Below are 12,546 nucleotides of genomic sequence, written 5' to 3' on the forward strand. Positions count from 1 at the left end.
AGAAATCAGCTGTTAACCTTATGAGAGTTCCCTTGTATGTTATTTGTCATTTTTCCCTTGTTGCTTTTAATAATTTTTCTTTGTCTTTAATTTTTGTCAGTTTGATTACTGTGTGTCTCAGCATGTTTTTCCTTGGGTTTATCTTGCCTGGGACTCTCTGCACTTCCTGGACTTGCATGGCTATTTCCTTTCCCATGTTGAATGAGATCCTTGCTAGGTAGAGTAATCTTGGTTGTAGTTTTTTCCCTTTCATTACCCTAAGTATATTGTGCCACTCCCTTCTGGCTTGTAGAGTTTCTGCTGAGAAATCAGCTCTTCTCCTTCTGGGACCTCTATAATGTGAACGTTAATGTGTTTAATGTTGTCCCAGAGGTCTCTTAGGCTGTCTTTATTTCTTTTCATTCTTTTTTCTTTATTCTGTTCCGTGGCAGTGAATTCCACCATTCTGTCCTCCAGGTCTGTTCTTCTGCCTGTTATTCTGCTATTGATTCTTTCTAGTGTATTTTTCATTTCAGTTATTGTTCATCTGTTTGTTCTTTAATTCTTCTAGGTCTTTGTTAAACATTTCTTGCATCTTCTCGATCTTTGCCTCCATTCTGTTTCTGAAGTCCTGAATCATCTTCACTATCATTATTCTGTGTTCTTTTTCTGGAAGGTTGCCTATCTCCACTTCATTTAGTTGTTTTTCTGGGGTTTTATCTTGTTCCTTCATCTGGTACATAGTCCTCTGCCTTTTCATTTTGTCTATTTTCTGTAATTGTGGTTTTTGTTCCACAGGCTGCAGAATTGTAGTTCTTTTTTTTTTTTTTTTTTTTTTTGCGGTATGCAGGCCTCTCACTGTTGTGGCCTCTCCTGCTGCGGAGCACAGGCTCCAGACGCGCAAGCTCAGCGGCCATGGCTCACGGGCCAAGCCGCTCCGTGGCATATGGGATCTTCCTGGACCGGGGCACGAACCCGCGTCCCTTGCATCAGCGGGCAGACTCTCAACCACTGCGCCACCAGGGAAGCCCCTGAATTGTAGTTCTTGCTTCTGCTGTCTGCCCTCTGGTGGATGAGGTTATCTAAGAGGCTTGTGTAAGCTTCATGATGGGCGGGAGTGGTGATGGGTAGAGCTGGGTGTTGCACTGGCAGGCAGAGCTGAGTAAAACTTTAATCTGCTTGTCTGCTCATGGGTGGGGTTGGTTTCCCTCCCTGTTGGTTGTTTGGCCTGAGGTGACCCAGCACTGGACCCTACCCGGCTCTTTGGTGGGGCCAATGGTAGACTCTGGGAGGGCTCACACCAAGGAGTACTTCCCAAAACTTCCGCTATCAGTGTCCTTGTCCCCTTAGTGAGCCACAGCCGCCCCCTGCCTCTGCAGGAGACCCTCCAACACTAGCAGGTAGGTCTGGTTCAGTCTTCTATGGGGTCGCTGCTCTTTCCCCTGGGTCCTGATGAGCACACTACTTTGTGTGTGCCCTCCAAGAGTGAGTCTCTGTTTCCCCCAGTCCTGTCAAAGTCCTGAAATCAAATCCCACTAGCCTTCAAAGTCTGGTTTTCTGGGAATTCCTTCTTCCGTTTCTGGACCCTCAAGTTGGGAATCTTGACGTGGGGTGCAGAATCTTCACTCTGGTGTGTGGACTTCTGTGGTATAATTGTTCTCCAGTTTGTGAGTCACCCACCCAGCGGTTATGGGATTTGATTTTATTGTGATTCTGCCCCTCCTACCATCTCATTGCGGCTTTTCCTTTGTCTTTGGATGTGGGGTATTTTTTTTGGTGAGTTCCAGTGTCTTCCTGTCGATGATTGTTCAGCAGTTAGCTGTGATTCCAGTGCTCTCGCAAGAGGGAGTGAGTGCACGTACTTCTACTCTGCCATCTTGAACCAATCTCCATTTAATACTTTTAAAAATAGTAAAATCATATAGAACATGTTCCCTGACATTGGCTTCTCCTTTTTTATCCCCCTCATTTTGTTGATTACTGAGCAAGGTAAATTCTGAGATTCATTTTCACTTGGGTTACTTTACTCACAAACCTTACTCGGTTGATTATTTCCCTGTATGTCTCTCATTGCCTTATAATTCTAAAGTCCATGTAGTGTTGATACTGCATACACACACACACACACACACACACACACACACACACACACACACACGCTCTACACACATACACTTATGTGAACTAAATATATCTATATATTTATATTTTATGTATTTGGAAGTATTTTATCTATTTACATTTCTCCCCCCATTGTTGAGCTTGAAAACAGGGAGCTGTTCTGCACAATTTATTTCCCATAATGTGTGTCCTAGGACATTATGGTTAGTGGCTATTCAGTGGAGGTTTCTAAATTAATTGAACCTAAGATGTATAATTACTTGACTCTAAAAGCATTGTTCCAATAATAGGGTAGAAAATAAATGTTAAATTGTGTTTAATTTTTATTGAGATTCTTTTCTCTTCTTATCCATAATACAGGTACATCAAGAGAGTGTACACATGATTGAAGTCACAAGCAATTTGATTAATGAAACTCTAGCAAATCACCCTGAGTGGGCAAAGTAAGAATGTTGTTTTGACAAAAATAGAGATGGATGGCCAAGGTTCTATGTCTGTTTACCTGAAATGATCTTCTACCTTGGAAGAGAAAAGAATTTGCCAAGGGTTTGATGAATGTTGTCATTTTTGCATAAGAATAGCATGTAATGGGATGGTGGGGAGGGGGGAGTTCATATATTTGAATTGAGATTCACAGTTTTCCACATGTTTGTGACTTACTAAGCTTTCATCTACACTGTGTTATGTGTTCCTCAGTAGGTTGAAGAGATTATCCCCATTTCACAGATGAGGAGGCAGGATCAAAGGCTAAGGAATTTGTGACAGTCCCCCATGGCACAGTCAGCAGTGTTCCTATATTGTATCGTTTTTATGGCAGGGTTGCAAACTGTGGCTCAGGGCCAAATCTAGCCACCTGTTCTTATAGAGATTTATTGGAACAACCTATACCCATTCATTTACATGTTGTCTGTAGCTGTTTTGGGGCTACAAAGGCAGACAGAATTGAGTTGTTGTGATACAGATTATATGTTCTGAAAAGCCTAAAATATTTATTTACATTCTGGCCCTTTACAGAAGAAATCTGCCAACCCCTGTCTTAGAGGATCTCTTTGTGTACTTGTTTAGTTTGGCTTCTGTTAGCGGGTTTTTATGTCTTTATGGAGAGTGTTCAGCTGGACTATGCTGTTGGTCTAATTGAACTTGATGACAAATTACATGACCTTTTTTACTAACCCCAAGGTGGTCACTAATTTATGTTAGGAAATACCCTGCCAGTTTTAGGATTATAAATTGAGATTTAACTTGGTTTTTTCCTTTGACTTGACTTTATTTCTTTTTTTAATTTTTTATTTATTTTTTATTTTATTTTGTTTCTTTTTGCGGTACGCGGGCCTCTCACTGTTGTGGCCTCTCCCGTTGCACAGCACAGGCTCTGGATGCGCAGGCTCAGCGGCCATGGCTCACGGGCCCAGCTGCTCCGCGACATGTAGGATCCTCCCGGACAGGGGCTCGAACCCATGTCCCCTGCACTGGCAGATGGATTCCCAACCACTGCGCCATCTGGGAAGCCCCAGGACATTTCTTGAACTTGGTTTAGAATCATATTTGAATATTCTCAGAAGGACTTCTGTTATATTTCTACCCACTTATCTCCTATTACCCAGAGCATACTCAGTGTTGAATACTCAATAGTCAACATACCCAGAATATTGTTCTCAGTATTTCTGATTAGTTACAAACTGTAGTATATCCATTCAAAGGAATAATACTTAGCATTAAACAAAAATGAACTGTCAGTTCATGTAGCAGTGTGGATGAATCTCAGAATAATTATGGTGAATGAAAGAAGTCAAGCAAAAGAGAGTCTATATGATATGATTCCATTTATGTTAAGTTCTAGAAAACACTAATCTAGTGACAGATAGATCAGTGGCTGTCTGTGGTAGGGGTGGGTTCCAGGGAGGGAGTACAGAGGGGCGCAAGGAAACTTTTGAGAGTGATAGGTATGTTCATTGTCTTAGTGAAGGATATAAGAAGTAACATTGATGCAGATTTTATTCTGTAACAGTCTCCCTGTGTGCTGTGGAGAAAAGGTGGAAGGTGTTCTAAGACTTGAGCCTCTTAGACCAGTTAAAAGCTAGAGTAAAACTAGGTGAGAGGCAGTAAAGCTCTTAATTGTGGACAGTTGTTGTGGAGTGAACAGGATAGACAGATTTGTAAGATCTTAAGGGGGTTAGTTGGTGATTAATTGGGTATAGGAAAATGAAACCTAGCATGACTCTAATGTTTCAAGCTTTGGAAGTTAGTGGATGATGGTGGATTCACCAAGATAGGAAACAGAGAAGCAGATATGGTGGGAAAACTAATTCACTTACTTTTTACCTGGTGAGTTTGAGGTGTTTATGGTAAGTGTCAACAGAGGCATCTTGTAGGCTATTGATTATGTTGGTGTACAGTTCAGGAGAGTGATCCGGAGTGAAGTTAAAAAACTGGCAGCCTTAATTGTCTCCTTAGAAGAGGGCTCTTTTTCTTTGGTGGTCATTCTTTTGTAGTGGAAATAAGTCCGAAGCCCTTTTGTACTGATTTTCAATTGTGATAGTACTATCTCTACTATTGTTCTGAAGGCACACACAAACTGGGGAGCCCCAGATCAGAGTAGTTCAGAAAGTTGGTTGTTTTTCTTTTTAAATTTGGGAATAATTATAAAGTTCACAGGGACTTGCAAAGAAATGTATAGGGAGGTCCCCTGGACTCTTCACCCCACCTTCTCTACTGTTGTTGTTATATTGTATAACTATACAGTAACAAAACCAGGAAATTGACATTTCACTAGTTTTACATGCACTTGTGTATGTATGTGTGCGTGTATATTATATGTGTTCTCTGCAGTTTTATCATGTTTACTGTTAGCTATCAACACCATGTCAAGATACAGAACTGTTCCATCATCACAAGGCTCCCTCATGCCATCCCTTTTAGCCACACCTACCCTCTACTTCCTCCTCCAACATATTCCTAACCCTTGGCAACCAGTATTTTGTTCTCCATATCTATATAATATTGTTGTTTGATGAATGATACATAAATCTAATCATAGAGTATGCAGCCTTGTGAGATTGGCTTTTTTCACTTAGCATAATTCCCTTGAAGTCCACTGAAGATGTTGTATGTAGCAATAGTATGTTCCTTTTTATTGCTGAATAATATTCTATGCAGGAAAGAATTTAAAAACTATTTAGACTTCAGTAATTTGTGGGAGGTCTGATTCTTTTGCAGCAGTTTAGGGAGGTGGTCATGAATTAATAGTTTCTTGCAAATCTCAGTACGCAGTGGATTCTTGTCCTGAAGATGGCAGTTGACCTTGTGGGAAATTCATGTGGGTGCTCTTAGTGGAGGTGATACAGTTAAGAATTGATTAGATATACTTTCTTCCAGTGTGGTACACATTTTATGTGCCCTACATAGGTACCTCGACTTCCTGTGGATGTGCTTGGTGAGCTGAAGTATAAATTAGAAAGACTCAGGGTAGGGTCAGCCTAGTAGAGCTTCAAAGAAAATGAAGTTGAAGTTAGAACACATCTTACTTCTTTTCCTGGACAGTATTGTTAGTCTGGAACTCATTTTCTACTTACTACTCACTAGTCTTAAGCCTGTTAATTCTCAGGATCTGCATTAGGAGATGGCACTACGATGGTACTGAACGTCACTTAGCCCTGCCCTTACTTGGGAGGAACCCAGTAGATGAAGCTGTTTTTAATTGGGGCTGTTCTTTTGGTAGGTCATACTGTGATAGAGATTAATCTTTACCCAGGAAGATGAGGGTAGGCCAGTCCTAATTGTAGGAGCTTGGTTTCACCTGAGGGATACTTTTTGACTGAGGCTAGGAGAGTTAGTGATTGGCTGATGTAGTAAATGTCTGAAGCAAGAAACTCAGTTTAGAGGCTATGGTTGGTATAAGACCAAGGTGTGGGCTTCCCTGGTGGCGCAGTGGTTGAGAGTCCGCCTGCCAATGCAGGGGACACGGGTTTGTGCCCCGGTCCAGGAGGATCCCACATGCCATGGAGCGGCTGGGCCCGTGAGCCATGGCTGCTGAGCCTGCGTGTCCGGAGACTGTGCTGTGCAACGGGAGAGGCCACAAGAGTGAGAGGCCTGCGTACCGCAAAAAAAAAAAAAAAAAAAAAGACCAAGGTGTGTCCCAGTTTGTCCCAGCAAAGGTTGCTCAGGTTGTTTCTGGCCCCATGTCTCCTAGAGGGCACTGGTTGTGAGGAGGTCTGGACTGAGCCAAAGCCTTTGACTTGGCCTCACAACAGCTCCTCTTTATCTGTTGCTCTTCGGACACCTGCATGAATACAGTGGCAAAGTGTTTTCACAGCAGCCAGCAAGATTATTTTATCAGGCCTAATAGATGTTTGTTAGTCATTAAGGATCTATCCATATACCTCTGTGAATTTCACACTTTTGAATAATAATACAGGTTATAATTTTCCCCTAAAATGTAGTACCATGTAACTGAAAATATTCAACAGTCTCTTCAAACCACTGATGAATCTATAAATACTGGAGAAATTTAAAAGCTACTTAATTTCTCCCAAGTCACATCTCTATTTAGAGATCCAAATTTCCTGTTCATATTATTATACTACAAGATTACTACATTTGTAAGTGTGTGATGTCAGTTAATGAGTGTTTAAAAAATTAAGTTCCAAGAGTTTGGTGCAGTGCACTGTATTAGTTTTTCATTTTTTTCTTTCTTTATTTTAAATTAGTTGGCTTCCTGAGGCTCAGGTAGTCCAAAGAGCCCTTAATTCCGCGGCTAACAATGTGTATCAGTATGGACGAGAATGGATAACCCACAAGGTAAGGGTAGAGCCTCTTTTTGTGGCTTTCTCTTTGCAGGGTCTTCATGGGTAGTGACTTCTTGCTTTGATAAAGCAAAAATGGAGATTCTGTTTAGAACAATTTCTATTTTTTTTTTTTTTTTGTGGTATGCGGGCCTCCCTCTGTTGCGGCCTCTCCCGTTGTGGAGCACAGGCTCCGGACGCGCAGGCTCAGCGGCCATGGCTCACGGGCCCAGCTGCTCCGCGGCATGTGGGATCCTCCCAGACCGGGGCGCGAACCCGGTTCCCCTGCATCGGCAGGCGGACGCGCAACCACTGCGCCATCAGGGAAGCCCAACAATTTCTATTTTTGAGATAGGCTTAAATCTGCAAGTCAACAAGCAATATACGATGAAATTAAACCTTCTGGATGATCATATTGATTAGTGCTGGTAGCCTGAACAATCTGAGAGGTAGGCCTTTTGTTTCATGTCCAAGATAGTTCTGATTCATTATTTGTGCTTTAGAACAGAATGGTCACTAAGCTTGGGTGGCCAAATAAGGCTTTGTGGAGAAAAAAGTATTAACACATATTATATTTTATTATTTTCTGATAAATGTGCTTGGCAGTTTCCAATTTGCTTCATTTAATCTTTCCAAGAAACTTATTTTTGGGACTTCCCTGGTGGCGCAGTGGTTGAGAGTCCGCCTGCCGATGCAGAGGACACGGGTTCGTTCCCCGGTCTGGGAAGATCCCACGTGCCGCGGAGCGGCTGGGCCCGTGAGCCATGACCGCTGAGCCTGCGCGTCCGGAGCCTGTGCTCCGCAACGGGAGAGGCCACGACAGTGAGAGGCCCACGTACCGAGAAAAAAAAAAAAAAAAAAAAAAAAGAAACATTGTAGTCTGAATTATTTTATACCCTTTATAGATGAGGAAACAGACTTAGCAAAGCTAAGTAAATTCCCTATGGTCATGTAGTAAATTGCAGAGCTTGGTTTCAAACTGAAGACTAATTCCAAATCCCTTGCTCTTTCTACTGTGGTATGCTAGAAGTGTGTGCCCGGAACTGAGTTTAGTGCTTTAATGTGGCACTTGAGATAAACCTTGAAGGAATGGAATGATAGGTCCTGGATGAATATAGAGAAGGAAGAGTGTATTTTAAGAAGGGGTATTTATGTGATCCAAGATGTAGAGACAGGAAGCTGAAGCTCTGTGAAGGGGAGATGAAAGACAGAGGAGAAGGCACAGTTATCACAGCTGAGATCAGACTCCATGATATGGATTTGGGATATCTCTCTTTTTTTTTTTTTGCGGTACGTGGGCCTCTCACTGTTGTGGCTTCTCCCATAGCGGAGCACAGGCTCTGGACGCGCAGGCTCAGTGGCCATGGCTCATGGGCCTAGCCACTCTGTGGCATGTGGGATCTTCCCGGACCGGGGCACGAACCCGTGTCCCCTGCATCGGCAGGCGGACTCCCAACCACTGCGCCACCAGGGAAGCCCTGGGATATCTCTTTTTCTTCGCCCTAGTTTTGCCTGTGGAAATGAAGGTAATTTGAAGTTTTAATGTATTGAAGTAATTAGGATTGTCTAGGGATTGACACGATTTGTTGCAGTGAGATGTGTGCCAGAAAAAAAGTATTAGTGTTTGATTTCTTATTTAAAATTCAAAAACAAACTCTCAAAATAAAAGATATCTTGGGGCTTCCCTGGTGGCTCAGTGGTTGAGAGTCCGCCTGCCGATTCAGGGCACATGGGTTCGTGCCCAGGTCCGGGAAGATCCCACATGCTGCGGAGCGGCTGGGCCCGTGAGCCATGGCCGCTGAGCCTGCGCGTCCGGAGCCTGTGCTCCGCAACGGGAGAGGCCACAACAGTGAGAGGCCCGCATACCAAAAAAAAAAAAAAAAAAAAGATATCTTGGAAATGACATTGTACACGCAGTAATCTGCTAACCTGAGGATGGAATTGTGGTCAACTTAAAAGTTAAGAGAAAAATGTGTTATTGATCTTCCTGGGTCCATGCCAGAAAATCAACTGTCACATGGAAGTTTTAAAAAAATATATTTATTGAATAAATGAAAGATAAGTACTGTTGACCCTTGAACAATACGGTGGTTAGAGGCGCTGACCTTCTCTGTGGTCAAAAAACTCCCGTGTAACTTCACAGTTGGTGCTCATATACCTGGTTCCACATCCTCGGATTCAACCAACCACAGATTGCGGAGCACTGTAGTACATATTTAGTGAAAAAAATCCACGTGTAAGTGGACTTGTGCTGTTCCAACCTGTGTTGGTCAAAGGTCCACTGTATGTGGATATACATCTCAGAACTATCATAGAAGAAAGATCCAGTCATTGCAGAAGGCTTTTAGACTTTTGTGTGTGTATATATATATGCGCCTGACTTATTCTATGGAAAGCATAGCGTTTAATTTTTGAATTATCTGTTCAGGAGAAATTGTTATTCTGGAATTCTTACCTATTTGGGAAAAGGATAAAGAAGGGAATTTGGATAGCTGGAGAAATGTGCCTTAGATTTTAAAGAAGTAAATTTCAAATTACTTAGAGAAAAGATAGGTTTGGGGCTTCCCTGGTGGTGCAGTGGTTGAGAGTCCGCCTGCCGATGCAGGGGACACGGGTTTGTGCCCCGGTCCGGGAGGATCCCACATGCCGCTGAGCAGCTGGGCCCGTGAGCCATGGCTGCTGGGCCTGCACGTCTGGAGCCTGTGCTCTGCACCGGGAGAGGCCACAACAGTGAGAGGCCCGCGTACCGCAAAAAAAAAAAAAAAAAAAAAAAAAAAAAAGATAGGTTTGAAGCCTGTTGCTCAAGAGTCTAAAAGGGAAGATAGCTGAAGAGAGATGATATTGCTACGAAACACTGTAAAATATTTGTGATCCTCATTTGCAAGTCACAGGGATAATATCTAAAAGCAACCATTGAATGTCCATTAACTGATGAATGGATAAATAAAATGTGGTATATCCACATACTGGGATATTATTTGGCCATAAAAAGGAAGGACGAACTGATACATTTTACAGCATGGATGAACCTTGACAACATTAGGCTATGTAAAAGAAGCGGTCATAAAAGACCACATCCATTTATATAAAATGTGTGGAAGAGGCATATCTACAGAAACAAAGTAGAGTAGTGGTTTTCAGGGGTATGGGGATTGGAGAGAAATGGGGGATTGATTACTAATTAGTATGGAGTTTTCTTTTGGGGGGATGAAAATGTTCCAAAATTGATTTTGGTAATTGTTGCATAACTGTGAATGTACTAAAAAACTCTTGAGTTGTATACTTAAATGGGTGAATTGGAGGACCTTCAAGATGGCGGAGGAGGAAGACGTGGAGGTCCCCTTCCTCCCCACAAATACATGAAAAATACATCTACATGTGGAACAACTCCTACAGGACACATACTGAACGCTGGCAGAAGACCTCCAACTTCCCCAAAGACAAGGAAATCCCCACGTACCCGGCCGTGTGGCTGACAGGGTCTTGGTGCTCTGGCCAGGTGTCGGGCCTGAGCTTCAGAGGTGGGAGAGCTGAGTTTAGGACATTGGACCACCAGAGAACTCCCTGCACCTTGTAATATCAATCGGTGAGAGTTCTCCCAGAGATCTTCGTCTCAACACTGAGACCCAGCTCCACGCAACGGCCAGCAAGCTCCAGTGTTGGATGCCCCATGCCAAACAACTAGCAAGACAGGAACACAGCCCCACCCATTAGCAGAGAAGCTGCCTAAAATCATACTAAGTTCACAGCACCCCAAAACACAGCACCGGATGCGGCCCTGCCCACCAGAAAGACAAGATCCAGCCCCACCCACCAGAACACAAGTCCCCTCCACCAGGAAGCTTACACAAGCCACTGAATGAACCTCACCCACTGGGTGCAGACACCAAAAACAACGGGAAGTATGAACCTGCAGCCTGCAAAAAGGAGACCCCAAACACAGTAAGTTAAACAAAATGAGAGGACAGAGAAATATGCAGCAGATGAAGGAGCAAGGTAGAAACCCACCAGACCAAACAAATGAAGAGGAAATAGGCAGTTTTCCTGAAAAAGAATTCAGAGTAATGATAGTAAGATGATCCAAAATCTTGGAAATAGAATGGGAATGAAAAGAATTGAGGACAGTCTCAGAGACCTCTGGGACAACATTAAACACACCAACATTAGACATATAGGGGTCCCAGAAGAAAAGAAAAAGAAAGGATCTGAGAAAATATTTGAAGAGATTATAGTCGAAAACTTCCCTAACATGGGAAAGGAAATAGTCAATCAAGTCCAAGAAGCACAGAGAGTCCCATACAGGATAAATACATGGAGAAACACGCCAAGACACATATTAATCAAACTATAAAAAATTAAATACAAAGAAAAAATATTAAAAGCAGCAAGGGAAAAGCAAGAAATAACATGCAAGGGAATCCCCATAAGGTTAACAACTGATCTTTCAGCAGAAACTCTGTAAACCAGAAGGGAGTGGCAGGACATATTTAAAGTGATGAAAGGGAAAAACCTACAACCAAGATTACTCTACCCAGCAAGGATCTCATTCAGATTCGATGGAGAAATCAAAAGTTTTACAGACAAGCAAAAGCTAAGAGAATTCAGCACCACCAAACCAGCTCTACAACAAATGCTAAAGGAACTTCTCTAAGTGGGAAACACAAGAGGAATAAAGGACCTACAAAAACAAACCCAAAACAATTAAGAAAATGGTCATAGGAACGTACATATCGATAATTACCTTAAACGTGAATGGATTAAATTCTCCATCCAAAAAACACAGGCTTGCTGAATGGAGACAGAAACAAGACCCATCTATATGCTGTCTGCAAGAGACCCACTGCAGACATAGGGACACATGCAGACTGAAAGTTAGGGGATGGTAAAAGATATTCCATGCAAAAGGAAATCAAAAGAAAGCTGGAATAGCAATTCTCATATCAGACAAAATAGACTTTAAAATAAAGACTATTACAAGAGACAAAGAAGGACACTACATAATGATCAAGGGATCAATCCAAGAAGATATAACAACTGTAAATATTTATGCACCAAACCTCGGAGCACCTCAATACATAAGGCAAAGGCTAACAGCCTTAAAAGGGGAAATTGACAGTCACACAGTCATAGTAGAGGACTTAAACACCCCACTTTCACCAATGGACAGATCATCTAAAATGAAAATAAATAAGGAAACACAATCTTTAAATGACACATTAAACAAGATGGACTTAATTGATATTTATAGGCCATTCCATGACAAAACAACAGAATACATTTTTTTTAACATCTTTATTGGAGTATAATTGCTTTACAATGGTGTGTTAGTTTCTGCTTTATAGCAAAGTGAATCAGTTATACATATGTCCCCATATCACTTCCCTCTTGCATCTCCCGCCCTCCCACCCTCCCAATCCCAGCCCTCTATGTGGTCACAGAGCACCGAGCTGATCTCCCTGTGCTATGCGGCTGCTTCCCACTAGCTATCTATTTTACGTTTGGTCGTGTATATATGTCCATGCCACTCTCTCACTTTGTCCCAGCTTACCCTTCTCCCTCCCCATATCCTCAAGTCCATTCTCTAGTAGGTCTGCATCTTTATTCCCATTTTGCCCCTAGGTTCTTCATGACCATTTTTTTTTTTTTTTAGATTCCATATATATGT

The 12,546-nt window shown here is 42.3% G+C and overlaps 1 protein-coding gene across 2 annotated transcripts in view; it reads left to right on the top strand.

Moving 5' to 3' along the window:
- The window catches only part of TMEM245 (transmembrane protein 245), a 112,417-nt gene that overhangs the window by 45,716 nt on the left and 54,155 nt on the right, over window positions 1–12,546 (top strand). For both annotated transcript variants that reach the window (XM_028493698.1, XM_024126192.2), the window contains 2 exons: window positions 2,461–2,543; window positions 6,807–6,897. In XM_028493698.1, the coding sequence (XP_028349499.1) occupies window positions 2,461–2,543; window positions 6,807–6,897 (174 nt within the window). The remainder of the gene's footprint in view (window positions 1–2,460; window positions 2,544–6,806; window positions 6,898–12,546) is intronic.

This window comes from Physeter macrocephalus, chromosome 9 (genome assembly GCF_002837175.3).
Source record: "Physeter macrocephalus isolate SW-GA chromosome 9, ASM283717v5, whole genome shotgun sequence".
Classification (NCBI taxonomy): domain Eukaryota; kingdom Metazoa; phylum Chordata; class Mammalia; order Artiodactyla; family Physeteridae; genus Physeter; species Physeter macrocephalus.